The sequence below is a fragment of the Elephas maximus genome, chromosome 2, assembly GCF_024166365.1.
Source record: "Elephas maximus indicus isolate mEleMax1 chromosome 2, mEleMax1 primary haplotype, whole genome shotgun sequence".
Taxonomy (NCBI): Eukaryota; Metazoa; Chordata; class Mammalia; order Proboscidea; family Elephantidae; genus Elephas; species Elephas maximus.
Window position 1 is genome coordinate 171,087,016 of NC_064820.1, and position 26,265 is coordinate 171,113,280.

General features: G+C 38.8%; 1 protein-coding gene across 1 annotated transcript in view; it reads left to right on the forward strand.

The window, feature by feature from the left end:
* The window catches only part of MRPL22 (mitochondrial ribosomal protein L22), a 40,063-nt gene that overhangs the window by 1,338 nt on the left and 12,460 nt on the right, over window positions 1–26,265 (forward strand). Inside the window, exons 3-5 of the mRNA XM_049874185.1 lie at window positions 17,030–17,165; window positions 22,420–22,485; window positions 23,206–23,283. Coding sequence (XP_049730142.1) covers window positions 17,030–17,165; window positions 22,420–22,485; window positions 23,206–23,283 — 280 coding nt within the window. The remainder of the gene's footprint in view (window positions 1–17,029; window positions 17,166–22,419; window positions 22,486–23,205; window positions 23,284–26,265) is intronic.

The following is a 26,265-nucleotide window of genomic DNA, read 5'->3' on the forward strand; positions in this document are numbered from 1 at the left end:
TGCTGTGTCCTCCATTCTTGTTAATAACTGCAGTTTTACTCATTATTTAAACCCCTGTTCAGATGTTTCCCATTCAGGAGGTGTTTTCAGATCTGATTAAAATGGAAAGATACTGATTTCTCCTTCCACTTAGTGTGTGTACCATGCATAGTGGCCTTATGTATATGTATCCATGCCCTTTACTAGCTTGTGTGTCCTAAAGAAGTAGGGACCAACACGGGATCTTGCACAAAGTAGATATTTTGTTAATGTTTGTTGATTTAAGTTGCCTTGCACTGACTTTTGAGGAGCCCTGGTGGAGCAGTGGTTAAAGTGCTCAACTGCTAACCGAAAGTTGGTGGTTTGAACCCACCAGTTGCTCTGGGGGAGAAAGATGTGGCAGCTTGCTTCCATAAAGATTACAGCCTTTCGAAACCCTATGGGTTCCAAACTGTGCTATGTCCTGAAGAGTCAGAATCAACTTGACAGTAAGGGGTTTGGTTTGGTTTGGCACTGACTTACTAGGAAATTCTGGGCAAGTAACTTAAGCAGTTTGGCTTTAATCTTTTCATCCGTGTCACCTAAACAATAGCAAATCTGACACTCTTGTTTAATTATCTAGCAGATATGACACTCGATAATTTCTAAGGCTCTTTCCAGTTCTCAATGTATATAATTTTATGAGTCCCCATTCTCGACTTTTTAATGGGGAAGACAGGCTATGACCATACGAAAACTTAGCATGAAAACTATAAATAATGCTCATAATAACAATGTGAAATCTTTAAAAAAAAATTTATTTTGTTGTTGTTGAGAATATACACAGCAAAACATACACCAATTCAACAGTTTCTATGTGTACCATTCAGTTACACTGATTACATTCTCAGAGTTGTACAACCATTCTCACCCTCATTTTTCGAGTTTCTCTCCCATTAACATAAACTCACAGCCCCAAAGGTTTCTATCTTATCTTTCAAGTTGCTCTTGTCTGTTTGACTTCATATAGGTGGTTCTTAAAAGAGCATAATGCTCAAGGCAGACATTCTTTACTAGTTAAGCTGAACTATTGTTTAGTTTTAAGAAGACTTCAGGGAATATTTTTGGTTTAAGGTTTAACGATTATCTCAGGGCAGTAGTTTGAGGGGTTTATTCAGCCTTCATGGCTCCAGAAAGTCTGGAGTCCATCAGAGTTTGAAATTCTGTTCTACATTTTCCCCCTTTTGATCAGGATTCTTCTACAGAATCTTTGATTGACCATGTAAAATCTTAGAGATCATCTAATTCAGTGACTGGAAATGCAATTGTGTAGAGGGGCCAGACAGCATAAATGAGTGAACTAGGAAAAGTAGTCAGTGTAAAATAGAGGGAGTGGAGGGCCCGTGGCAGTCAGGGGGCATTCCTCACCTAAAGACATTGAATTGGGTTAAGAAAAAATGCCACTGACCAAATAAAACTTTTCTGCAGGCTATATTTGGTACGAGACCGACAATTTTCAACCTTTGAATGCCAAGTCTCATATTTTACCGATGGATGCATTGGAGAAGTTTGTGACTTACTGAAGGTTACACAGTTAAAACATGGCGGGGTCTAGGATCGGAACAGAAATTTTCTGTCTTTAAGTAGTGGTTTATCAATCATGGAATGGATGGAGTGATGGGCCCAGAAGGGGTTTGTCAGAGGAGTGGTTTTAGGAGAGGTGATTTTAGGAGTAAGGAGAGTATGTTTAGGAGTAAGAGAGTACATTTTGGTGGTTTAGAAGTAGAATGGCTACGGTAAAAGTTTGAAGGTGCTAATGACTAATTTGGGGCCCTGGTGGCAAAATAGTCGCGTTTGGCTGCTAACCAAAAGGTCAGTAGTTTGAATCCACCAGCCGCTCCTTGGAAGCCCTGTGGGGCATCTACTCTGTCCTGTAAGATCACTATGAGTCAGAATCAACTCAACAGCAATGGGTTTTAATGACCAATTTGTACTTAGGTTAAAATTCTCCACAAGAAAAGCCATGTTGGAAATGTCATGAATTAGCTGTTTAGTGAAAAAATGATGAGGACAGTTTGATATATTTGAATAAATACTGGTCTGCAGAAGGACATCGTGCTTGGAAGAGGTCAGCGAAAGAGGAAGACCCTCAATGAGATGAATTGACACGGTGGCTGAAGCATAACAACGATTGTGAGGATGGCAGAGGGCCAGGCAACATTTTGTTGTATTATACATAAGGTCGCGGAGTCAGAACCAACTCGATGGTACCTGACAACAGCAACAGCGGAAGATAGAATTGAATTTCAGCCCTGACTCTGCCGGGAACAAATGTGGCCTTGAGCAATTTGCTTAAATTCTCTGAGGCTCCGTTTCCATATCTCAAAAAAATGAGGAAAAAAAAAAGATACCATCCATTTTACAGAAACTCTGGCGGGCCTAGTGGTTAACAGCTATGGCTGCTAACCAAAAGGCTGGCAGTTTGAATCCACCAGGTGCTTCTTGGAAACTTTATGGGGCAGTTCTACTCTGTTCTATAGGATTGCTATGAGTTGGATTTGACTTAACAGCAATGGGTTTTATCCACTTTATAGGATAGTTGTGAGGATTAAGAGGCCTAATAGGTAAAATGCCCATTAGTAGTGCCTGGGATTGTCGAGGTGTAGTGTGGGGATGATATTGCCAAGAATTCTTTCAAAGGAATTGGTTTTATGCTGGAAGTAATTAGTAGCCACTCTGTACTCCTAGGTGGGATTACTTATCTCATCTGTCAGCCCTACATTTATAGAACAGTAGGCAAGAAGATAAGAAACTGAAAGATAAATGAGTTTACTTTTCTGTTAGGTCACTCTTAAAAGTCTTTCCCAAAGTAAAGAGTAGAAATTATCTCTTTTCATTCATCTATGTTCTCAGCATTCTGATTACCATCATCTGTAAGATTTGACAGTGACATTGATTTTGTGTCCTCTTAATTTAGCCTTACCCTGTGACCTGAGGCATTGTGATTCATTGCCTTTTAGGGCAGTAGTTCTTAAATTTGAGCCTTAGACTCCTTTGAGAGTATGAGGAAAACCACAAAACATTTTTCTAGAAAAATGCATGCTGGATTCATAGTTTTGCTTGTGATTTCATAATCCTCAGTCCAGGAATCTCTGTACTGAGGCATCACAGCTAAACATAAGCATCTGTTTGTGGTGCGTGAGGTAGTGATGCTTGCCTTGTAGTGAGTACACAGTGATTAGCAGTTTAATGTACCTTGAAATGTGTATTGGGCAGTGGCCCCTGCATTAATGGGTGAAATAATATTTCCTTCAAGTTATTTAGCAACTTTTCAATCCCACAGGAAAGTTGAAAGAATATAACAACAAACCCCTTATATCTTTCAGATGTATTCACCAATTGTTAACATTTTGATGTATTGACTTCATCTCTATAAATGCACATGCCCCTCCCCCTCCCCCCAGCCATTTGGAGCTCAGTTGCAGACATTATGGTGTTTTACTCCTAAATACTTCAGAGTGTGTTTCCTAAAAATGAAGACAGTCTACAAAAACCACAAGCCATGATCAAAATGGGTGGCATAATTTGATGATACTTTATTTTTGGGTTATTTTAGTATCTGAGTTAAAAAGATTCAAACAGAAATAAGTGTATGTTGACATTTTTTAAAGAAGAAAAATTGACTGTTACTTATATTTTGAAAGTAAGCTCTATGATGATCATACACTAAAACAAGAAGGCTTTATAGAAGGGCATTTTTAGCTCCATGGTATTTATGTTCATTTAGTAAGCCTCTTGTTTATGTGACACTTTATTGCTTTCAAAGCACTCTCAAGCTAGTTCTTTGAATTGGGGTTTGTAGCTGTGTGAAGTTTAACTAATAGACCTGAGAGGGCTCCATATTAGTTTCCTGTGGCTGCTATAACAATTACCAAAAACCGTGTGACCTAGAACAACTTCTCATTTCTGGAAGTAACAAGTCTCAAATCAAGGTGTTGGCAGGGCTTCCTCCGGAGGCTCTAGGGGAGAATCCTGCTTCTAGTGGCTGTTTGTATTACTTGGCTTGTGGCTACATCTTTCTTCGCTCTGTCTTCACATAGCACTCTCCCCTGTGTGTCTGTCTCAAAACTCCCTCTGCCTCTTTTATAAGAACACATATGATTGCATTTAGGCCCCATCCAAATAATCCAGGATAAGCTCCTCTCAAGATCCCTAACTTAATCACATCTTTTGCCGTATAAGGCAATATTTATAGGTTCCAGAGACAAGGATGTGGACATAGCTTTGGGGCCACCATTCAGCCCCCTATAAACCAAATTCATTGCTGTTGAGTCGATTCCGACTCATAGTGACCCAATTAAAAAAAAGCAAAAACAAACCCAGTGCCATCGCGTCGATTCTGACTCATAGCGACCCTATAGAACAGGGTAGAACTGCCCCGTAGAGTTTCCAAGGAGCGCCTGGCGGATTCAAACTGCTGACCCTTTGGTTAGCAGCTGTAGCACGTAACCACTACGCCACCAGGGTTTCTACCCTATAGTCTCTTTTAAAAGAGGTCTCGTAGATCATCGTTAGGTCTTTAAATAAAGACTGTGTAAATCACACCTTTGCTTCTGCTGCTCCCTCAGCCTGGAGCGCCCTTTTACGTGGTCTCTGAATGTCAAAGTCTATACTTTCTTCAACACTCAGCTCAAGTCCCATCTCTTAAAGCCATCCTGGTTGCCTCCATCCTCAGTACTGCTCTTACTCTGACATTTTAATGCATATCACACATTTATGGCTTATTCTCTCTTTGTCTCCCCAACTGAATTTTAAATCACTTCAGGGCTAGAAACATGTTTTGTATCTCTTTGCATTCCCATCACCTTGCTAGTTGAGCAGTAAGTATAAGTTAAAGAAATATCACTCAACCTGGACAAATGCAAGTTGTGGTCTGAAAGACTGCCAGGAACTGAGATTCCTATTTTTCACCTCAGTGCCAAGAAGGAATCCTAAGTGTCAATTAAGCTTGGGTATACATGTCTAGCTTTATGTAGGAGCACAATTTGTGCTGATTATCTATATTCTTTTTACTATTCTTAAGAACTAAATAAAACCTTTAGAAACTCAATATACTCACAAAATAAGTGACGGTTATTACTCTGAATGATAGAGCAGTGATCTGGAAGGGCTAATGCCTGACTTTTTTCCAAGTAATTATTGACATTAGAGGCTTCCGCTAAGTTCTCTGAGGGAAGGGTCTAGGTTTTAAAGTGTTCTACAGAGAACAGCAACAACAACTAAGAACTGTGGTTCTTTGCAGTGGTTAAGAGCTCTGCTGCTAATTGAAAGATGGCAGTTCAAATCCACCAGCCGCTCCTTGGAAACCCTATGGGGCAGTTCTACTCTGTCCTATAGCATCGCTGTGAGTTGAAATCAACTCAATGGCAGCGGGTTTTTTGGTTTATATAGTGGGCCAAACTCCCTGGAATGTAAGCTGTATCATGGAAAAGGAGAGGTAGTGTGGGGACAGGGAAGAATGGGACTTGTTTTAAATAGTTGCTTTGGGGGTCTGCTAGCTTACCCTCAGAGGTTACCAACTGATGCTATGTGGAATGAATCAAGCCTGCAGATGTGGTTCAGCTGGACCACACAGTGTTTGAAAACATTTTTAAAAAATTAGCATTTAAAACTGGCATCTTTCCTATAAAAAAAGCTACACTTCTACCTTCTCTTATACATTACAAGGTATGGCAACAATTTTCTAGAGCCGAAGCATGTTTCTCCCTTTAGATGAGGCATATGCCATTCAGTTTTGCTCAGTTTTCAACCTTGTGTAAGACGTTTGCGCGGTTATTTATTTTCCTCATTTATGTTATGTGGTTGGTCCCTGGTCCCCGTGTTCTTGTCATTCATTCTACAGATACGTACTTATTGCTTGCTATGTGCCAGGTACTATTCTAGCACTGGGGATTTAGCAGTGAACAGAAGCAGATAGAACTCTCTGACCTTGCGGAGCATACAATCTAGTAAAGGAAGGAGATAATAAACAAGGTAAGTATAATAAAAAAACAAAAAGCACAATATACCATTGAGTTGATTCTGATTCATTGCGACCCCATGAGTGTCAGAGTAGAACAATGCCCTGCAGGGTTTTCAGTGGCTGATTTTTCAGTAGATTGTCAGGTCTTTTTTCTGAGACACCTCTGGGTGGACTTGAACCACCAACCTTTTGGTTAGTGGCTGAGTACTTAGCTATTATGAGTATATTAAGTAGTGAAAACGGCTCAGAAGAAATTGAAAGTAGGGAATGGGGATAGGAAGTAAGTGTGTGTGTGTGTGTGTGTGTGAGAGAGAGAGATAGAGACAGGTAAGTTGCAGCTTTGGATAAGGTAGACAGGGCCTCACTAAGAAGGTAACCTTTGATTAAAGATCTGAAGGAAATGATCCATGCCAATATCTCAGCAAATAACATTCTAGATAGGTGGAACAGTAAGGGCAAAGACCCCAAAGAGGGAACTTGCCTGGTGTGGCCAAAAACAGGGAATAAAAGGAGGAAGATAGTAGTAGGAGATGAGCTCAGAGAAGAAAAGGGAGGGGGAGATCCTGTAGGGCCTTTGGATCATTATAAGTACTTTGGCTTTTATTGTGAATGAGATGGGAAACTACTGGAGAGTTTTGAGTAGAGGTGTAATATGATCTGACTTATGAGTGTTTTCTTCTGGCTGCTGTGTTGAGAACTGACTGGGGTGGTTGGTGGGGAGCAAGGACGGGAGCAGGGAGATCAGTATAGAGATCATTGGATATTCTAGGTAAGAGATCACGGTGGCTTGGACTAGGTTGGCTATGAAGGTGGGTGCCTGGTTGAATTCTGGCACTATCTTAATGACTACCGACAAGATTTGTTGATGGATTGGATATGTGGTATGAGAAAGAAGGGTGACACCAGGGTTTCTTACCTGAGCATCTGGAAAGTTGGGCTTGACATTTATTGAGATAGGAAGACTTTGAAAGGAGCAGGTTTTGGGGAGTATATCAGGAGCTTAGTTTGGGGCTTGTTAGGTTTGAGTCGTACAGTAAACATCCACATGGAGATGTGAGTAGGTAATTGGATATCTGAATTTGGAGTTCAGGGCAGGAATGTAAATTTGGGAGTCTTCAGTGCATGAATAGTATTTACAGCCATGAGACTAGTTGATTTCATCGTGGGAGTGAGTATAGACAGAAAACAGAAGAAGTCCAAGGGTTGATTGATTCCTGCCTGAGGCAGGCAATATTTACAGATAAGGAAGACTGTGGAGGAGTGGCCAGAGATGAAAATCTAAGGTGTCCTGGAATGCAAGTAGAGAAGATGTCTCAAGGAAGAGCAAGTGACCAGAGATACTTAAATCATTCTCAGATAAGGACTGAGACTTTACCATCGGCTTTTGGAACACAGGTATTGTTGACGACCTTGATAAAGCAGTTTTGGTGGCGTGTTGCAGGCAGAAGCCTGATTGGAGAGGGCACAGGGTGAATGGGTCGACAGGAATTGGAGATAGGGAGGTTGGGTAACTCATTTAAGGGGTTGTGCTGTGAAGAGAAAGAAATGGGGCAGTAGCTAGAGGGACTGGGCTGCAGGGGATCAGGAGAAGGTTTGTTTGCTTTAAGCCGGGAAATATTAGAGTGTGTTTGTTTGCTGATGGGACTGATCCACAGACAAGAAACATTTGATGGTGGAGAGAAGGAAGAATTACTGGAGCAGTCCTTGAGCAGGTGAGAAGGAATGGGATCTTGCAGGTAAGGGATGAGATCTGTCTTAGCTAGGGGCATAGACAGTTCATTCATAATAAGAAGAGAGAAAGCAATGAGTATGTGTGGGCACAGATGCAAGTAAATAGGTGGTGGGAGCTTGTGGAAGTTCTCTCAGATTATTCTCTTTTGTCAGCAGAATAAGGAAGGTTGTCAGCTGAGAGTGAGAATGGAGGTTTGAGTAGCAAGGAGAAGGTATGAAATTTATCTGTAGGGCCTAGGGGAGTAAATGGACTAGGGAAATGTAACAGGAATACCAGGCAGTCTTAGACTAACTTAAGTCTTATTAATAAGAATGTAAAATTTAGGCATTTGAGTTATCTATCCCTGGCTTACATATTGGGAAAATCTGGCTTATTACCTATCCACATGTATATGGCATGATAACAGGAACCTATTGGAACAGAGTTCATGCTCCCTTGTCTGTGGAAACCAGCACTGTTTCTTACTGTCACTTTTGCTGAGAGTGATTCTCGACAGGGAGTAATTCTACCTCCCAGGGCAATGGCTAGAGACATTTTTGTTTTCACAGCTGGACAGGGTGGAGTGTTGCTGGCCAGGGATGCTGCTAAATATCCTCCAACACACAGGACAGCCTCCCCACAATAAAGAATTATCTGGCCCCAATGTCAATAGTGCAGAAGTTGAGAAATTCTGATGATATCATGGTCAAAACTAAGTCCACAGTTGCTAGAATTTCATTTATTTTTGTTTGTTTGCTATCCTCTTTCCTTCTTTGATTGTCCTTGACTTTCACAAAGTAAAATTGTACTGAGTTACAAGAATATACATGTTACTCCAGTCCCTTTATATTAGGTTTTAACTGAGGTAAGAGGAGAGATGTTTTTACTCAGTCTCAAGTGCACATCCAGATGTAGTATTAACTTAATGTTATCAGAAATAAATTTGAAGTAAAGATTTTTTTAGCTTAATGAGTGTAATCGCATGATATTCTCAAGATTGAGCCTGAGGCTGATACTGTCTTCACTGGGGACTTGAGTATACCTTGTACTAAATTTCAGAATGATCTTTGAATAATAAGTAGGAAGCATTTTCTCTTTCAAGTTGTGACTTTGGAAAGTTTCTGATAAATCTCATCTGAGTTAACTCTTAGTCCTAAAATTTGGCTTATATCTGCTACCCTTCAATGATGACTGTGGCAGAATATAAAAGTGATATTTAAACTTAATCCTCTTCAGATAGTGGTATATAGGAAACATCAGAATAACGAGAGTGAAGAAATTTAGATGGTAGTTTCAGTGCACCACCCCCTTGCTGTGTGCACTCTGGCAGTCTGACTGTACAGTGGACGGGTGGGTGTATACTGTGTATGCATGCACACACTCTGGAGAGTTGGCTCATACCTACCCTCCTTCTACAGAGATAGGGTGAAGCTAAAGGAATTTAGGTTTCCTAGTAAACGAAAAATGGAGCCTGGTGGTTCAGTGGTTAAATGCTCAGCTGCCGACCAAAAGGCCAGCAGTCCAAATCCACCAGCCATTCCTTGGAAGCCTTATGGGGCAGTTCTGCTCTGTCCTATAGGGTTGCTGTGAGTTGGAGCTGAGTTGATGGTACCTAACAACAACAAAAGAAAAGGCTGTTATGAGTAATAGTGATACTTAAACTTAAAAATGGTAAAAGTTGATCCTGGATGCCTTTTAAGGCTGTCTACAAGTTTTTTTTTTAAGATCTTGATTTATTTTTATTTCCTAGAATGCAAACAGTAAACTAGAGCTATGAAACCAAAAAAAAAAAAAAATCAAACCCAAACCTGTTGCTGTCGAGCTGATTCTTATAGCGACCCTATTGGACAGAGTAGAACTGCCACATAGAGTTTCCAAGGAGCACCTGGTGGATTTGAACTGCTGACCTTTTGGTTAGCAGCTGTAGCACTTAACCATTACCCCACCAGGGTTTCCAAACTAGAGCTATGTTGTTGCTAGGTTCTGTCAAGTCGATTCTGACTCATAGTGACCCTACAGGACAGAGTAGAACTGCCTCATGGGGTTTCCAAGGAGCAGCTGGTGGATTTGGACTTTTGACCTTTCAGTTTGCAGCCAAGCTCCTAACCACTACGCCACTAGGGCTTCACAGCTATCACCCACCCCAGACCCAGTGCCGTTGAGTCGGTTCCCGACTCATAGCTATAGGCAGGTTTAAAAATTGTTGGAAAACAAATTTACTGAAAGAAGTGGATCATAACGATAACCCATGCCATCCTTTTGTTAAAATTTTTTATCTTGTTGTTGTTGAGATTATACACACCAAAACATATACCAGTGCAGCCATTTCTACATAATACAGCATAGTGACATTGATTACATTCTTTGAGTTATGTGTTCGTGCACCCATCTTTTCTGAGTTGGTCCTCCCCCATTAACATAAATTCACTGCCCCCTAAGGAACCTATCTAATCTTTCGAGTTACTGTTGTTTCTTTGATTCCATATTGATAGTTCATAAAAGAGCATAATGCTCAAAGTGGACCTTTTTTTTTTTTTAAAAACAATTTATATTGTGCTTTAAGTGAAAGTTTACAAATCAAGTCAGTCTCTCACATAAAAACCCATATACACCTTGCTACACACTCCCAATTACTCTCACCCTAATGAGACAGCCTGCTGTCTCCCTCCACTCTCTCTTTTCGTGTCCTTGTCGCCAGCTTCTAACCCCCTCCACCCTCTCATCTCCCCTCCAGGCAGGAGATGCCAACCTAGTCTCAAGTGTCCACTTGATGCAAGAAGCTCACTCCTCACCAGCATCCCTCTCCAACCCATTGTCCAGTCCAATCCATGTCTGAAGAGTTGGCTTCGGGAATGTTTCCTGTCCTGGGGCAACAGAAGGTCTGGGGGCCATGACCACCAGGGTCCTTCCAGTCTCAGTTAGACCATTGAGATTGGTCTTATGAGAGTTTGTGCTCTGCATCCCACTGCTCTCCTGCTCCCTCAGGGGTTCTCTGTTGTGTTGCCTGTCAGGGCTGTCATCGGGTTGTAGCCGGGCACCATCTAGTTCTTCTGGTCTCAGGATGATGTAGTCTCTGGTTCATGTGGCCCTTTCTGTCTCTTGGGCTCGTAATCGCCTTGTGTCCTTGGTGTTCTTCATTCTTCTTTGATCCAGGTGGGTTGAGACCAATCGATGCATTTTAGATGGCTGCTTGCTAGCATTTAAGACCCCAGACGCCACTCTTCAAAGTGGGATGCAGAATGTTCTGTTGATAGGTTTTATTATGCCAGTTGACTTAGATGTCCCCTGAAACCATGGTCCTCAGACCCCTGCCCCTGCTATGCTGGCCTTTGAAGCATTCGGTTTATTCAGGAAACTTCTTTGCTTTTGGTTTAGGCCAATTGTGCTGACCTACCCTGTATTGTGTGCTGTCTTTCCCTTCACCTATAGTAGTTCTTATCTGCTATCTAATTGGTGAATACCCCTCTTCCACCCTCCCTCCCCCCTCTCGTAACTACAAAAGAATGTTTTCTTCTCAGTTTAAACTATTTCTCAAGTTCTTATAATAGTGGTCTTATATGATATTTGTCCTTTTGCAACTGAAAAATTTCACTCAGCATAATGCCTTCCAGGTTCCTCCATGTTAAGAAATGTTTCACAGATTCCTCACTATTTTTATCGATGTGTAGTATTCCATTGTGTGAATATACCATAATTTATTTATCCATTCATCCATTGATGGGCACCTTGGTTGCTTCCATGTTTTTGCTATTGTTGTAAACAGTGCTGCAGTGAACGTGGGTGTGCATATATCTGTTCGTGTAAAGGCTCTTATTTCTCTAGGATATAGTCCAAGGAGTGGGATTACTGGATCGTAGGGTAGTTCTATTTCTAACTTTTTAAGGAAGCACCAAATCGATTTCCAAAGTGGTTGTACCATTTGACATTCCCACCAGCAGTGTAGAAGTGTTCCAATCTCTCCACAGCCTCTCCAACATTTATTATTTTGTGTTTTTTGGATTAATGCCAGCCTTGTTGGAGTGAGATGAAATCTCATTGTAGTTTTGATCTGCATTTCTCTAATGGCTAATGATCGTGAACATTTCCTCATGTATCTGCTAGCTACCTGAATGTCTTCTTTAGTGAAGTGTCTATTCATATCTTTTGCCCATTTTTTAATTGGATTATTTGTCTTTTTGCAGTTGAGTTTTTACAGTATTATGTAGATTTTAGAGATCAGGCACTGATCAGAAATGTCATAGCTAAAAACTTTTTCCCAGTCTGTAGGTAGACTTTTTTACTCTTTTGGTGAAGTCTTTGGATAAGCATAATTGTTTAATTTTTAGGAGCTCCCAGTTATCTAGTTTTTCTTCTATGTTCTTTATAATGTTTTGTGTACTGTTTATGCCATGTATTAGGGCTCCTAACATTGTCCCTGTTTTTTCTTCCATGATCTTTATCGTTTTAGATTTTATATTTAGGCCTTTGATCCATTTTGAGTTAGTTTTCATGCAGGGAGTGAGGTATGGGTCTTGTTTCATTTTTTTGCAGATGGATATCCAGTTACGCCGGCACCATTTGTTAAAAAGACTGTCTTTTCCCCATTTAACTGCTTTAGGGCCTTTGTTAAATATCACCTGCTCATATGTGGATGGATTTATGTCTGGATTCTCAATTCTGTTCCATTGGTCCATGTATCTGTTGTTGTACCAGTACCAGGCTGTTTTGACTACTGTGGTGGTATAATAGTTTCTAAAATCAGGTAAAGTAAGGCCTCCCACTTTGTTCTTCTTTTTCAGTAATGCCTTATTTATCCGGGGCCTCTTTCCCTTCCATATGAAATTGGCGATTTGTTTCTCCATCTCATTAAAGAATGTACTTGGGATTTGGATCGGAATTGCATTAAATGTATAGATCGCTTTTGGTAGAATAGACATTTTTATAATGTTAAGTCTTCCTATCCATGAGCAAGGTATGTTTTTCCACTTACGTAAGCCCCTTTTGGTTCCTTGCAGAAGTGTATTGTAGTTTCCTTTGTATAAGTGTTTTACATCTCTGGTAAGATTTATTCCTAAGTATTTTATCTTCTTGGGGGTACTGTAAATGGCATTGATTTGGTGATTTCCTCTTTGATGTTCTTTTTGTTGGTGTAGAGGAATCCAACTGATTTTTGTATGTTTGTCTTGTATCCCGATACTCTGCTGAACTCTTCTGTTAGTTTCAGTAGTTTACTGGAGGAGTCCTTAGGGTTTTCTGTGTATAAGATCATGTTATCTGCATGGACCTTTTTTACTAGTTAAGCTAGACTATAGTTTGGTTTTAAAAATACTTCAGGGCATATTTTTGTTTAAGATTTAGTGATTATCTCAGGGCAGTAGTTTCAGGGGTTCACCTAGTCTCCATGACTCCAGAAAGTCCGGAGTCCATGAAAATTTGAAATTCTGTTCTACATTTCCTCCCCTTTGGTCAGGATTCTTCTATAGAATCTGATCAAACTGTTCAGTAATGGTAGCTGAGCAGCATCTAGTTCTTCTGGTCTCATGCCATGCCATCCTTTTTTTTTTTTTTTTTTTTTTTATAATTTTTATTGTGCTTTAAGTGAAAGTTTACAAATCAAGATGCCATCCTTTTTTAATTCCACCAGTTTGCTTTTGTTTTATCTAATGACTCTTCACAGGCTTTCTCACCTAAAAAATTGTCTCAGATTTTGAATTGTTTTGTATTTTCAATTTTACCTTAAGGTTGCTTCATTTTGTTTCAATTCAGTGTTATTCCAACAGTTGGCCAGGAGAGGGTGCATAGAAACGTCTGATTTAGTACACTTTCGAATTAAGTATCCCATTTGGAATAATATTTTAAATTAAGTTGATTACAGTCATTTAGTATTTGCTTGCTAATTCATTTTATGAACCATTTGAGCCCTGAATATGTTATAGGTATTTAGAAAGCTTTGTCATTATAATTTTCTAATGTGTTTAATTTTTTCAGCATCATATTCAATTCACTGAATGTGCCCTGAGGATTTAAGCAGGGAAGGTTACTGTGCTGGGCGTGGGGGATGCAGAAGGCATGGACCTCCCCGTCAAGAAATCTCTCAGATTGGTTAATGCAGTAGGGGTTCCATTGAAGAAGGATTGAAATAGAAGCCAAGAGGTTTAGTATTCTGTAATCATGCTCTTAATGATGAGAGTAGATACAGAAATAGGGTTAGGAGAGAATGTAGAGATGACCTAGTCCAGCTCCTTTTTTCATAGATAAAGAAACTGAGGCCTGGAGAGGTGACTGCTAATTACAACTATGTAGAAATATAAATGTTCATGATAATGAACATGAGAAAAAGTTTGAAATTGTGTAATACAAGGTTTATACTTCATGGAATTTATTTTTGGGGGAGAGCCCTTTAACCTCTGTGGTTAAGTACATTACTTGCAGTATCTCATCTGAGCTTCACAACAAGCCTTTGAGGTAGTTACTATTATTACTTCATTTACTAATGAGATAACTGAGATCTAGAAAGGTTATGTGACTCCCTGTCTTAGTCATCTAGTGCTGTAGTAACAGAAATACCACCAGTGGATGGCTTTAGCAAACAAATGTATTTTCTCACAGTTTAGGAGGCTAGAAGCCTGAATTCAGGGCCCTGGCTGTAGGGGAAGGCTTGCTTTCTCTGTCGGCTCTGGGGAAAGGTCCTTGTCTCTTTTTAGCTTCTGTTTCTTAGTTGCTGGGCAATCTTCATTTGGCTTGGCATCTACTCTTAACTTTCTCCATCTGTGCTTGCTTGCTTCTCCTAAGCAGCTTGCTTTATATCTCAAAAGTGATTGATTTAAGAGGCGCCCTACACTTATACTCTCATTAACATATCAAAGAAAACCTGTTCCCCATTGGGATTATATCCACGTGTATAAACCCAAACCCATTGTCACTGAGTCAATTCCGACTCATAGTGACCCAATAGGATACAGTAAAACTGCCCCATAGGGTTTCCAAGGCTGTAATCTTTATGGAAACAGACTGCCTTATCTTTCTGCTGTGGAGCTGCTGGTGGGTTTGAGCCACTAACCTTTCAGTTACTAGCCAGGACCTTAACCATCGTGCCACCGAGGGTTCTTATCCACATGTACGTTTTTGTTGTTAGGTGCAATTGAGTTGATTCTGACTCATAGCAACCCCATGTACAACAGAATGAAACACTGCCCAGTCCTGGGCCACCTTCACAATTGTTGCTATGTTTGAGCCCGTTGTTGGAGCCACTGTGTCAACTTCTTGCCGAGGGTCTTCCTTTTTTTTGTTGACCCTCCACTTTACCAGGCATGGTGTCCTTCTCCAGGGACTGATCCCTCCTGGTAATGTCTCCAAAGTACTTGAGACTGAGTCTCCCTGTCTTTGTTTCCAAGGAGCACTCTGGCTGTACTTCTTCCGAGACAGACTTGTTTGTTCTTCTGGCGGTACATGGTATATTTAATATTCTTTGCAAATACCGTAATTCAAAGGCATCAATTCTTCTTTAGTCTTCCTTATTTATTGTCTCATGCATATCAGATGATAGAAAATATCATGGCTTGGGACAGGTGCACCTTAGCCTTCAAGGTGATATCTTTGCTTTTTAACACTTTAAAGAGGTCTTTTGCGGCAGATTTGCCCAGTGCATTGTGTTGTTTGATTTCTTGACTGCTGCTTCCATGGGTGTTGATTTTGGATTCAAGTAAAATGAAATCCTTGACAGCTTCAGTCTTTCCTTCATTTATCATGATTTTGGCTGTTGATCCAGTTGCGAGGATTTTTGTTTTCTTTATGTTGAGCTGTAAACCGTACTGAAGGCTCTAGTCTTTGATCTTCATCCGTAAATGTTTCAAGTCCTCTTCACTCGCAGCAAGCAAGGTTTTGTCATCTGCACAGTGCAGGTTGTTAACTTATCTTCCTCCAGCCCTTATGCCGTGTTCTTCTTCATATAGTCCAGCTTCTCATATTATTTGCTCAGCATACAGATTGAATAACTATGGTGAAAGGATACAACCCTTACGCACACCTTTCCTGACTTTAAACCACTCAGTATCCCCTCGTTCTGCTTGAACAACTGCCTCTTGATCTATGTACAGGTTCCTCATGAGCACAGTTAAGTGATCTGGAATTCCCATTCTTTGCAATGTGATCCATAATTTGTTATGATCCACACAATTGAATGCCTTTGCATAGTCAGTAAAACACAGGTAAACATCATGTCTTCTTTAAAGAAGGTTGTGGAATTCCATAGGCATCAGAAATGACTCAGTGATAATGGGGTTTTTGGGTCAGGGATCCATCATGTCATCTTTAAATTGTTTTTGGACTGGATCGACTTATAGTAGTGATTCAGTATTCTCTGGTATTCTGTCCTTTTAGCCAGAATCCATCTGACAGCAGCAATGATATCGCCGGTTCCACATCATCTTCTTCTGAATCCAGCTTTACTTTCTGGCTGCTTCCTATTGATGTACTGCTGCAACCACTTTTGAATGATCTTCAGCAAAATTTTACTTGCATGTGATATCAATGATATTGTTCGATAATTTGCACATTCAGTTGAATCACCTTTATTTGGAATAGGCATAAATATGGATCTCTTCCAGTCGATTGACCAGGTAGCTGTCTTCCAAATTTCTTGGCATAGATGAGTGAACACTTCCAGTGCTGCATCTGTTTGTTGAAACATCTCAGTTGGTATTCCATCAATTCAGGGAGCTTTGTTTTTCACTAATGCCTTCAGCGTAGCTTGGACCCGCTCTTTTTACATGACCCTTGAATTGCTTTGTGTATTTTCTGGTTTACACATCAAGATTGTGGAATTCCATAGGAGTTGGAATTGACTCAACGATAACGTGGATTTTGGGTTAGGGGCCCATCATGTCTTCTTTAAATTGTTTTTGGACTGGATTGACTTATAGTAGTGATTCAGTATTTGTCGACCCCTCAGGGCAATAGATCTTAGGTTAATATTTGCTTATTATTTGGCTCAGAAACCCTGGTGGTGTAGTGGTTAAGTGCTACGACTGCTAAACAAAGGGTCAGCAGTTCGAATCCACCAGGGGCTCCTTGGAAACTCTATGGGTGCAGCTCTACTCTGTCCTATAGGGTTGCTATGAGTTGGAATCGACTCGACGGCACTGGGTTTTTATTATTTGGCTCATATGAGTTATAAACTTCTCAGTCTTTTTAGCCTCTAATAAACTAGCTTTTTGCAGTGTTTTATATGAAAGCAGTCTCTATTAAATGAATGCTTCTAGATTGTTTCTGTTTGTGATTTTTAAATTGTTTCTATTAAAATGGAACTATTGTAGAAAAGATAAATTCTGCATAAAGATTTTAAATGTCTTGTTTTACAGGTTTCTTTCGTCTCATAATGTTTTGCTCCAATCACATATTCACACAAGCGCTTCTCTTGACATCTCTCGAAAGTGGGAGAAAAAGAATAATATCGTTTATCCCCCACAGTTGCCCGGAGAACCTCGGAGACCAGCAGTAAGTTTGTGGGTAGAACTAATCTCTTAAGTTGGATAAAGTGTACTTACTGTTATGTGGCTAGCAATGATTTATTATTCCATGTTAAAAAACACCACAGTTTGCACAATCCTTTATTTGACACATAAGATGTATGAGATTTATCTCTTTGGCAGTTTAAAAAAGATCATCATTGCTTTTCTTAATTGTTTTGCCTTTATCTCCAGATGGGGGCCTTAATTCTAAACTAATAGCTTGAGACATACTGAATTTTGACTCTTAGAGGCTTTCGAATAGACTCTTGATTAGGAAGGGTAAGGAGTTGGCAAGAACGACTTAAACCATTAGCTGATGTTTAAATCATATATTTGGGGTTTTTCAGTGTTTCACATTCGAATGTGGATACACTTGTTTTTGTTACATAATTTATGTACCTCTGAACCTAAGGTTTAAATTTAAATATTGAATTCCTACCAGAGATACTGAGAATTTTGAGATAAAATTTATTGCTCCATTCTGAGAAATAAAACTTACAGCTTAATGTGAGTTTCCTATAGAATCATGCACATCTGTTAAGTTTAAGCAAATAATAGTACGAACAAGATGAGAGTGTTTTAGCCCTCAAGAAAATAAACTGATAAGTACTTTAGAAATAAACTGGTAAGTACTTTAAAGTGCTCGGCTGCTAATCACAAGGTTGATGTTTCGAACCTGCCAGTCGTTCCGAGGGACAAAGATGTGGCAGTCTGCTTCTGTAAAGATTTGCAGCCTTGGGAACCCTATTGGGCAATTCCGCTCTATTCTGTATGGTTGCTATGGGTAGGAATCCACTCATGGCAGTGCGTTTTTTTACTTTAGAAATGGAATTACTGTGTTAACTATAAATCATTTGGTTTATCAAACATCTTTTAAAGGACTTTGAGATTCAAGGCTACTGGATAATCAGTTTCATCTAAGTAATAGTAAAGACTGTGGCATTTGCTTAGTTTTTATGTGAACTTGAAAGCATGCATTTCATTACAAAAAATTCTGTTAGTCTGAATTAGTACAGTGTATGGTTTTTTTTTTTTCTGATTTAGGAGAGTTACTTATTTAAAGAGCTCTCATCTGATTTGGAAACAAGATAAAGAGACGTGAAATTTAAACACCTTTTTTTTTGGTGAGCCAACCTTTATTGAAAGACCGTTATGCATGAAATAATTAAGGAAACCTGGTGGCGCAGTAGTTAAAGCACTCAGCTGCTAACGAAAAGGTTGGCAGTTCAAACCCACCAGCCACTCCATGGGAGAAAGATGTGCAGTCTGCTCCTGTAAAAATTACGGCCTTGGAAATCCTATGGGGCAGTTCTACTCTGTCCTATAGGGTTACTATGGGTCAGAATCGACTTGGTGGCAACAGGTATTAAATAAACGAACTAAGAAAAGATACTCTAATACAGTAAATGTAGTAGGAAAAACACTGGGAATGTCATCAAGAGAAACTAAAGCAACTTTTTAATGTTCATATTTTACCATACCATTAGAATTTGAAAGTTTTGTCATAAAATTTGTGTTATGAAGTGTTGTCTCCATTTCGTAATTAACCAAAACATTAAAATAGTTACACATTTGCAGAAATATCATAAGTAGAAAATTATTTCCTATAATGAATGATCTTTATTTCTTACCTGTGCTCTTTGAACTTAGATATTAATTAGAAGTAGAGAAGTCATGACAGTATTTGTCAGGTCTAGAATCCAAGAGCAAAATTATGTATTTTGTAGTGCCAGCCTCTTGGATATTAAAAAAAATAAGTACTTCAGGGTACATTCCACATTTCAAAATTCATGTAGTTAACAGTAGGTCATTTATTTAACTCTAACAAATGAAGTTAATCTGGTAATTTATTATATATTGTATTTACTGAACCTATTTTGATTAATTTTTTTGTATGACATATACTCCTTATGCAAGTGCCTGCGTGAGGACTTTGATTTATGTAGGCACTTTCAAGCAACCTAATTTAATTCTCTAGTTTGCACAGATTTTGCTTGAGTGAGTAATCCTTTAGGGGGCAACTTACGGTTTTTAGAAAATAACTTTTAACATTTTTGATTTTAAGTAGTATTTAGTAAATTGACATTAATGCATCAGTTATACCTATTAAGAATGGAAATATTAATACTTTCCATGAATACCTACTTTGTTTACAGGGGATAATTTACTCACCCAGCCGCATAGATCTTAATACAGTACCGCTATCTCACTTTTAAAGTCCTTTGAACTGCTAACTTCAGCATTAGAATATGTATTTTGTAAATAAATAATAGTGGTTTGGAATAGTGAGTAAATCCTATGGCAGTAAATAAAAATGAGTGCCCACAATTTAAATGTTTTAGGCCATTCATAATATTTTTAAGAGTGTTGTTGCTAGGTGCTGTCTAGTCAATTCCGACTCACAGCGACCCCATGTACAGCAGTATGAAACACTGCCTGGTCCTGTGCCATGCTCACAGTCATTGCTGTTTGAGCCATGTGTCAATCCATCTCATTGAGGATCTTCCTCTTTTTTGCTGATCTACTGCTTTACCAAGCATGACGTCCTTCTCCAGGGACTGGTGCCTCCTGATAACATCCTTGCTTCTAAGGAGCGTTCTAGCTGTACTTTTTCCAAGACTATTTTCCTAATTTAGCTAGCACCAATTTCTAAACGATATAAATTCTTTGCAGACTTTATCTCATATGTGGCTTCATCATGATTAAGAAAATAAGGCAGAAAGAAATTAAAGTTTTTTTTTTTCATGATAAAACCAAAACCCGTTGCTGTTGAGCCGATTGTGACTTATAGCGACCCTATAGGGCAGAGTAGAACTGCCCTACAGGGTTTCCAAGAGGCTCCTGGTGAATTTGAACTGCCGACCTTTTGGTTAGCAGCTGTAGCACTTAACCACTATGCTACCATGATAGTCACACCTTATTAATTTGGGCTTGAGTTTCCTTTTACAATGTCTTTGAAGAAAGCTATGTTAAATAAAAGTAATGAAACTCATTGCCATTGAGTCAATTCCAACTCATAGCAGCCCTATATGACAGAATATAACTGCCCTGTAGGGTTTCCAAAGTTGTAATCTTTATGGAAGCAGACTGCCACATCTTTCTTCCATAGAGTGGGTTCGAACCACCGACCTTTTGGTTAGTAGCTGAGTACTTAACCACTGTGCCACCAGGGCACCTAAAAGCAGTGAGACTGTAGCAAACTGTTTCAACAACCGTTTCTGTAAGAGGCATATTTTTAAGTATGGATTGTCTGCCATATTGATAATGATACTAAGTCATGCTTATAAGTCATTGATGTGGATCCCATAAGGCTCCGGTAAGGACTTTTGTTAAATGACACTTTATCATCGTTTGAGTTAAGTGCATTTTGAATTAAATTGATTTCTTTAAAAGTTGTTGGTTTAAGCATTTTATAATTTAGACTTATTTTTATTTCATTTGAGTAACTATTTTATACATTATATCCCAACTTAACTTTACCCAGTTTACCATATTGGTTAGTCAGTAGCAGTGATATCTAACCAGGCTTTGTGACCTCTAACTTCACCACTTTATTTACTTCGACTTTGCCTGGTGTATGCTTAAAAAGTACGACATTTCACTGCTTAAAGTCAACTAAAAATAAGGTAAAATTGAAGAGCTTTTTAGTTTTAGAAGATGATGATTCAGTACTTTGCCTTTTCTTGTAAACACTTCATCCTTTTTTACCCAATGCTCTTGCCAATATTACAGTTTTTTTTTTCCTAAATTTGAAGATACGCATACACAATTCAGGTTTAAAGATAGCTCACCAAGGGCGACCAAGAATTGAAAGCTTTCTATATAAAAGGTTTTATTGAGTGGATTAATTTTTGCAGATTAATATTATCAATCATGACAGTTCTTCTTTCCTTTCCCCTGCTCCCCAGGACACTTTATTGCTGAAAATGTCATTAGGCTATTGCTACAGCTTTCAGTGTGTCAGCTTTCATTGTAACCGAAATGAAATCTGCTACATATTAAAAGATGGCCACTTGAGAAAACTCGCTGTTTCTAAGGCATTTGGAAATTTCCATCAGAAGTCATACTAGAAGTTTCTGAGGTCTCCTGCAATTGTTTGCTTTGACAAATGTTTTCTGATTTTTTAAGTGAATTAACCAGCCATATGGTATAAAAAAAAAAAAAAATTTTTTTTTTTTTATGGTATAGTAGTAGAAAGAATGTGAGTTTTAGAGTAAGAAGGGGAACTTTTGGCTGCACACCTACCAGATGTTGTATTAGGCACTTCATATACTTACCTGTTCTTTAACTTTCAGCTTTGCCTCATCTATCTTCGCCTTATACAGACTTTGTAGTTTTGGGCGAGTTACTTGATCTCTCTGATTTCTAATTTGTAAAAAGATTATAAAATGTTTCCTTTCTCAACTCACAGAGTTAGATCAAATGAAATAATGGCCCAAAAAGTGCTTTGTGAACTATAAATTGCTTAGTAGATGGTTGCCTTTTAAAAGATTAAGTAGGATGTACCTACCATTTTAAATAGGTGATGGAGCCCTGGTTGGCAGTTCGAATCCACCGAGTGCTCCTTGGTAACCCTACAGGGCAGTTCTACGGTGTCCTATAAGGGTCACTATGAGTCAGAATCGATGTGATGGCAATGAATTTGGTTTTTTTGGTTTGTTTAAATAGCTAGCATTTACAGAGAACTTACCATGTGCCAGGCACTATAAAGTGCTTACATAGGTTATTTTATAGAATCCTTATAATTGTTTTATGAGATAGGTACTAATACATTCATTTTAAAGAAGAAAACTTAGGGACAGAGAGGCTAAGTCATTTGCCTAAAGATACATAGTAAGTGGCAGAGCTGGGATTTAAACCCAGGCAGTCTGATTCTAGAACCTATGCTCTTGACCAAGTATTCTTCTTCTTATACCTTTTCCTTTGTTCTGTTAACCAGCTAGATGTTTTCAAAATGCCTTCATTTAAATCTTTTATCATTCCTCTGGATAGAAATGTTGCAGATACTGGCACAAACTGGCCGTATTATAATTTCTGTGTCTCCTTTAGTAATATTTTAACATAGTGAGACTTCGGAAAAATACAACTTTGTATAGGGAAAAAGAATCTCCAAATTCTTGATAATGTTTTTATTTCTTGTGGTGGCATCTTCATTAAGCATGGAAAGTAAAAAAAAAAAAAAAAACAGTGTATGTAACTGTCATTTTGATAAACCCGTTTTTTTCCCTTCTATTTGTAAGGAAGTCTACCACTGTCGAAGACAAATAAAATACAGCAAAGACAAGATGTGGTATTTGGCGAAATTGGTAAGCTAAAATGACTGTTACTATATAATGCTTAGGAAAAGAAGCTATGAATTTCCCCTGGAATTGAAAAGTCAAAAAATTTTGCCTTGATTTCTTCAAAAAGTGAGAAATAGTGACATGTTCAGGCAGTCGGTAGGTAAACAATGACTGTCAGAGATTAATGACTTCGCTTAATTTTTACCTTTCTTTTGAGAAGCTAAATCACATTGGATAGATAGATAGATATTTAAAACAAAAGCATCAACTTGAATAGTATTTGATGAATTCTGGCTATGACCAAAGAATTCAGAAAACTTTCTAAAGCTTGATTCAACCTGCTTCAGAGTAATTGCTTTCTAAGTTTTCTCTCGGGAAAATGAAATTTATGTATGAAGAGAGATGAGCTGCAAATACACATGTAATACCTTTATCCTGTAGGAGAAGGTGCCTGTAATGTCTACTATGGTCCTTGCCAACCTGAGATCTGACTGTATAATACCTGCTTTTCATATTTTGAGACTATTACAATCTAGGTTTTATGGTTAAAGTGTTAAAGTTTGATTATGATTAAAGAGGATGGCATCCCTTCTGAAACGGATTCCTTCTCTTTGGCCTGGGTTTAGTTCGCTGTTTTAGAAGTTCTTTGGATTATATAAGGCATTTACTTTTCATTGAAAAGAAAACATTGACTTTGTAAACAAATTTGTTTCTCCGCTCTTGTCTGTCATTCTTTAATTCTAGATACGAGGAATGTCTATTGATCAGGCTTTGGCTCAATTGGAATTCAGTGACAAAAAAGGGGCCCAGATAATTAAAGAGGTAAGTTTGGGGGAGTTTTTAGGGGCGTTTGTGCACAGTTGTCTTGTAGGTGTTGGTAAACTCAGCATGAATCCTGAATTCCCTGAATTTTCTGGGTGTAAATGCACACTTTATTTGATTTAGGGCACTCAGTCTTATTAACGTCCTTATACTTTAGGAATGTTGTATGCTTTGAGCGTTTTTCTCCTGAGATACTTTTACTTGCACCAGACATTTACTTATTTATTTAGTACTATTTGTGAAATGAAAGATCTTATTTTTAATGTTTTGGGGCTTGGTGTAGTTTTTAGAAGTTTTTTTTTTTGTGTGTGTGTGTTTTAGGTAAAATCTTACAGCTCAAGTTAATTTCGCATACAAAAATTTACACACATATTGTTATGTGACCCTAGTTGCACACTCCCCCTTTCTACCCCTGGTTTCCTGTGTCCATTCACCCAGCTCCTATCCCTTTCTGCCTTCTTATCCTGCCTCTGGACAGGAGCTGCCCATTTAGTCTCATGTATCTACTTGAGACTTTTCACGAGTATTTTTTATGTTTTATAGTCCAGTCTAATTTTTGTCTGAAGAGTTGGCTTCAGGAATGGTTTTAGTTCTGGGATAACAGAGAATCCAGGGACCATGTCTTCTGGGGTCCCTCCAGTGTCAGTCAGACCATTAAGTCTGGTCTTTTTACTAGAATTTGAGTTCTATATCCCACTTTTCTCTGGCTCCATCAGGGACTCTGTTGTATTCCTTGTCAGGGCGGTCATTGCTAGTAGCCAAGCACCATCTAGTTCTTCTGGCCTCAGGCTGATGGAGTCTCTGGTTTATGTGGCCCTTTTGTCTCTTGGACTCATTTTCCTTTTGTCTTTAGTGTTCTTCATTCTCCTTTGCTCCATGTGGGTTAGGACCAATTGATGGATCTTAGATGGCCTCTTGCAAGCTTTTAAGACCCCAGATGACACTCGCCAAAGTGGGATGCAGAACATTGTCTTAATAAACTTTGTTATGCCAATTGACCTAGATGTCCCCTGAGGCCATGGTCCCCAGACCCCCACCCCTGCTACACTGTCCCTCGAAGCGTTTAGTTGTGTTCAGGAAACTTCTTAGCATTTGGTTTAGTCCATTTGTGCTGACTTCCCTGTATTGTATGTTGTCCTTCCCTTCACCTAAGATAATTCTTGTCTACTATGTAGCCAGTAAATTCCCCTCTCCCTCCCTTCCCACGCTTGTGACCATCAAAGAATGTTTTCTTCTGTTTAAAACTTTTCTTGAGTTCTTAAAATAGTGGTCTCGTACAATATTTGTCCTTTTGTGACTGACTAATTTGACTCAGTGTAATGCTTTCCAGGTTCATCCGTGTTCCGAGATGTTTCACAGATTCATCACTGTTCTTTATCGTTGCGTAGTATTCCATTGTGTGAATATACCATAATTTATTTATCCATTCATCTGTTGATGGGCACCCAGGTTATTTCCATCTTTTTGCTATTGTGAACAGTGCTGCAGTGAACATGAGTGTGCATGTATCTATTCGTGTGAAGGCTCTTATTTCTCTTGGATATATTCTGAGGAGTGGGATTACTGGATTGTATGGTAGTTCTATTTCTAACTTTTTAAGGAAGCGCCAAATTGATTTCCAAAGTGGTTATACCATTTTGCATTCCCACCAGCAGTGTATAAGTGTTCCAGTCTCTCTTCAACCTTTCCAACATTTATTGTTTTGTGTTTTTAGGGTTAATGCTAGCCTTGTTGGAGTGAAATGGAATCTCATTGTAGTTTTGATTCGCATTTCTCTAATGGCTAATGATTGTGAGCATTTCCTCATGTATCTGTTAGCCGCTTGAACGTCTTCTTTGGTGAAGTGCCTGTTTGTACCTTTTGCCCATTTTTTAATTGGCATATTTGTCTTTTCGTTGTTGAGGTTTTGCAGTGTCTTGTAGATTTTAGACATTAGACCCTGATTGGCTATGTCATAGCCACAATTTTTTTCCTAGTCTATAGGTTGTCTCTTTACTCTTTTGGTGGCCTTGTGATGAGCAAAAGTGTTTGATTTTTTAGGAGCTCCCAGTTATCTAGTTTCTTTTCAGGTGTTCGTGGATTGTTAGTAATGTTTTGTATTCTGTTTATGCCATGTATTAGGGCTCCTAGCTTTGTCCCTATTTTTTTCTTCCCTGATCTTTATTGTTTTCGATTTTATATTTAAGTCTTAGATCCATTTTGAGTTAGTTGTTGTGCATGGTGTGAGGTATGGGTCTTGTTTCATTTTTTTGCAGATGGATATCCAGTTATGCCAGCACCATTTGTTAAAGAGATTGTCTTTTCCCCATTTAATGGACTTTGGGCCTTTGTCAGATACCAGCTGTTCACAGGGGTATGAATTTATGTCTGGATTCTCAATTCTGGTCTATTTGTCTGTGTCTCTGTTTCTGTACCAGTACCATGCTGTTTTGACTACTGTGCAGTATAATAGGTTCTAAAATCAGGTAGTGTGAGACCTCCTACATTGTTTTTCTTCTTCAGTAATGCTTTGCTTGTCTGGGGCCTCTACCCTTTCCATATGAATTTGGTGATTTGTTTCTCCATCTTGTTAAAAACTGTCATTGAAATTTGTATTGGGATTGCATTGTATCTGTAGATCACTTTGGGTAGAATTAACGTTTTCACAATGCTGAGCTTTCCTATCCATGAGCAAGGTATGTTTTTCCACTTATGTAGGTCTCTTTTGGTTTCTTGTAGTAGCGTCTTGTAGTTTTCTTTGTATGGGTCTTTTACATCCCTAGTTAGATTTATTCCCAAGTATTTAATTTCTTGGGAGCTATTGTAAATGGTAAATGGTAAATTTTTTTTGTAAGTGGTATTGATTTGGTGATTTCCTCTTTGAAGTTCTCTTTTTTAGTGTAGAGGAATCCAACTGATTTTTGTATGTTTATCTTGTATCCCGATACTTTGCTGAAATCTTCTTTTAGTTCCAGTAGTTGTCTTGTGGATTCTTTGAGCTTT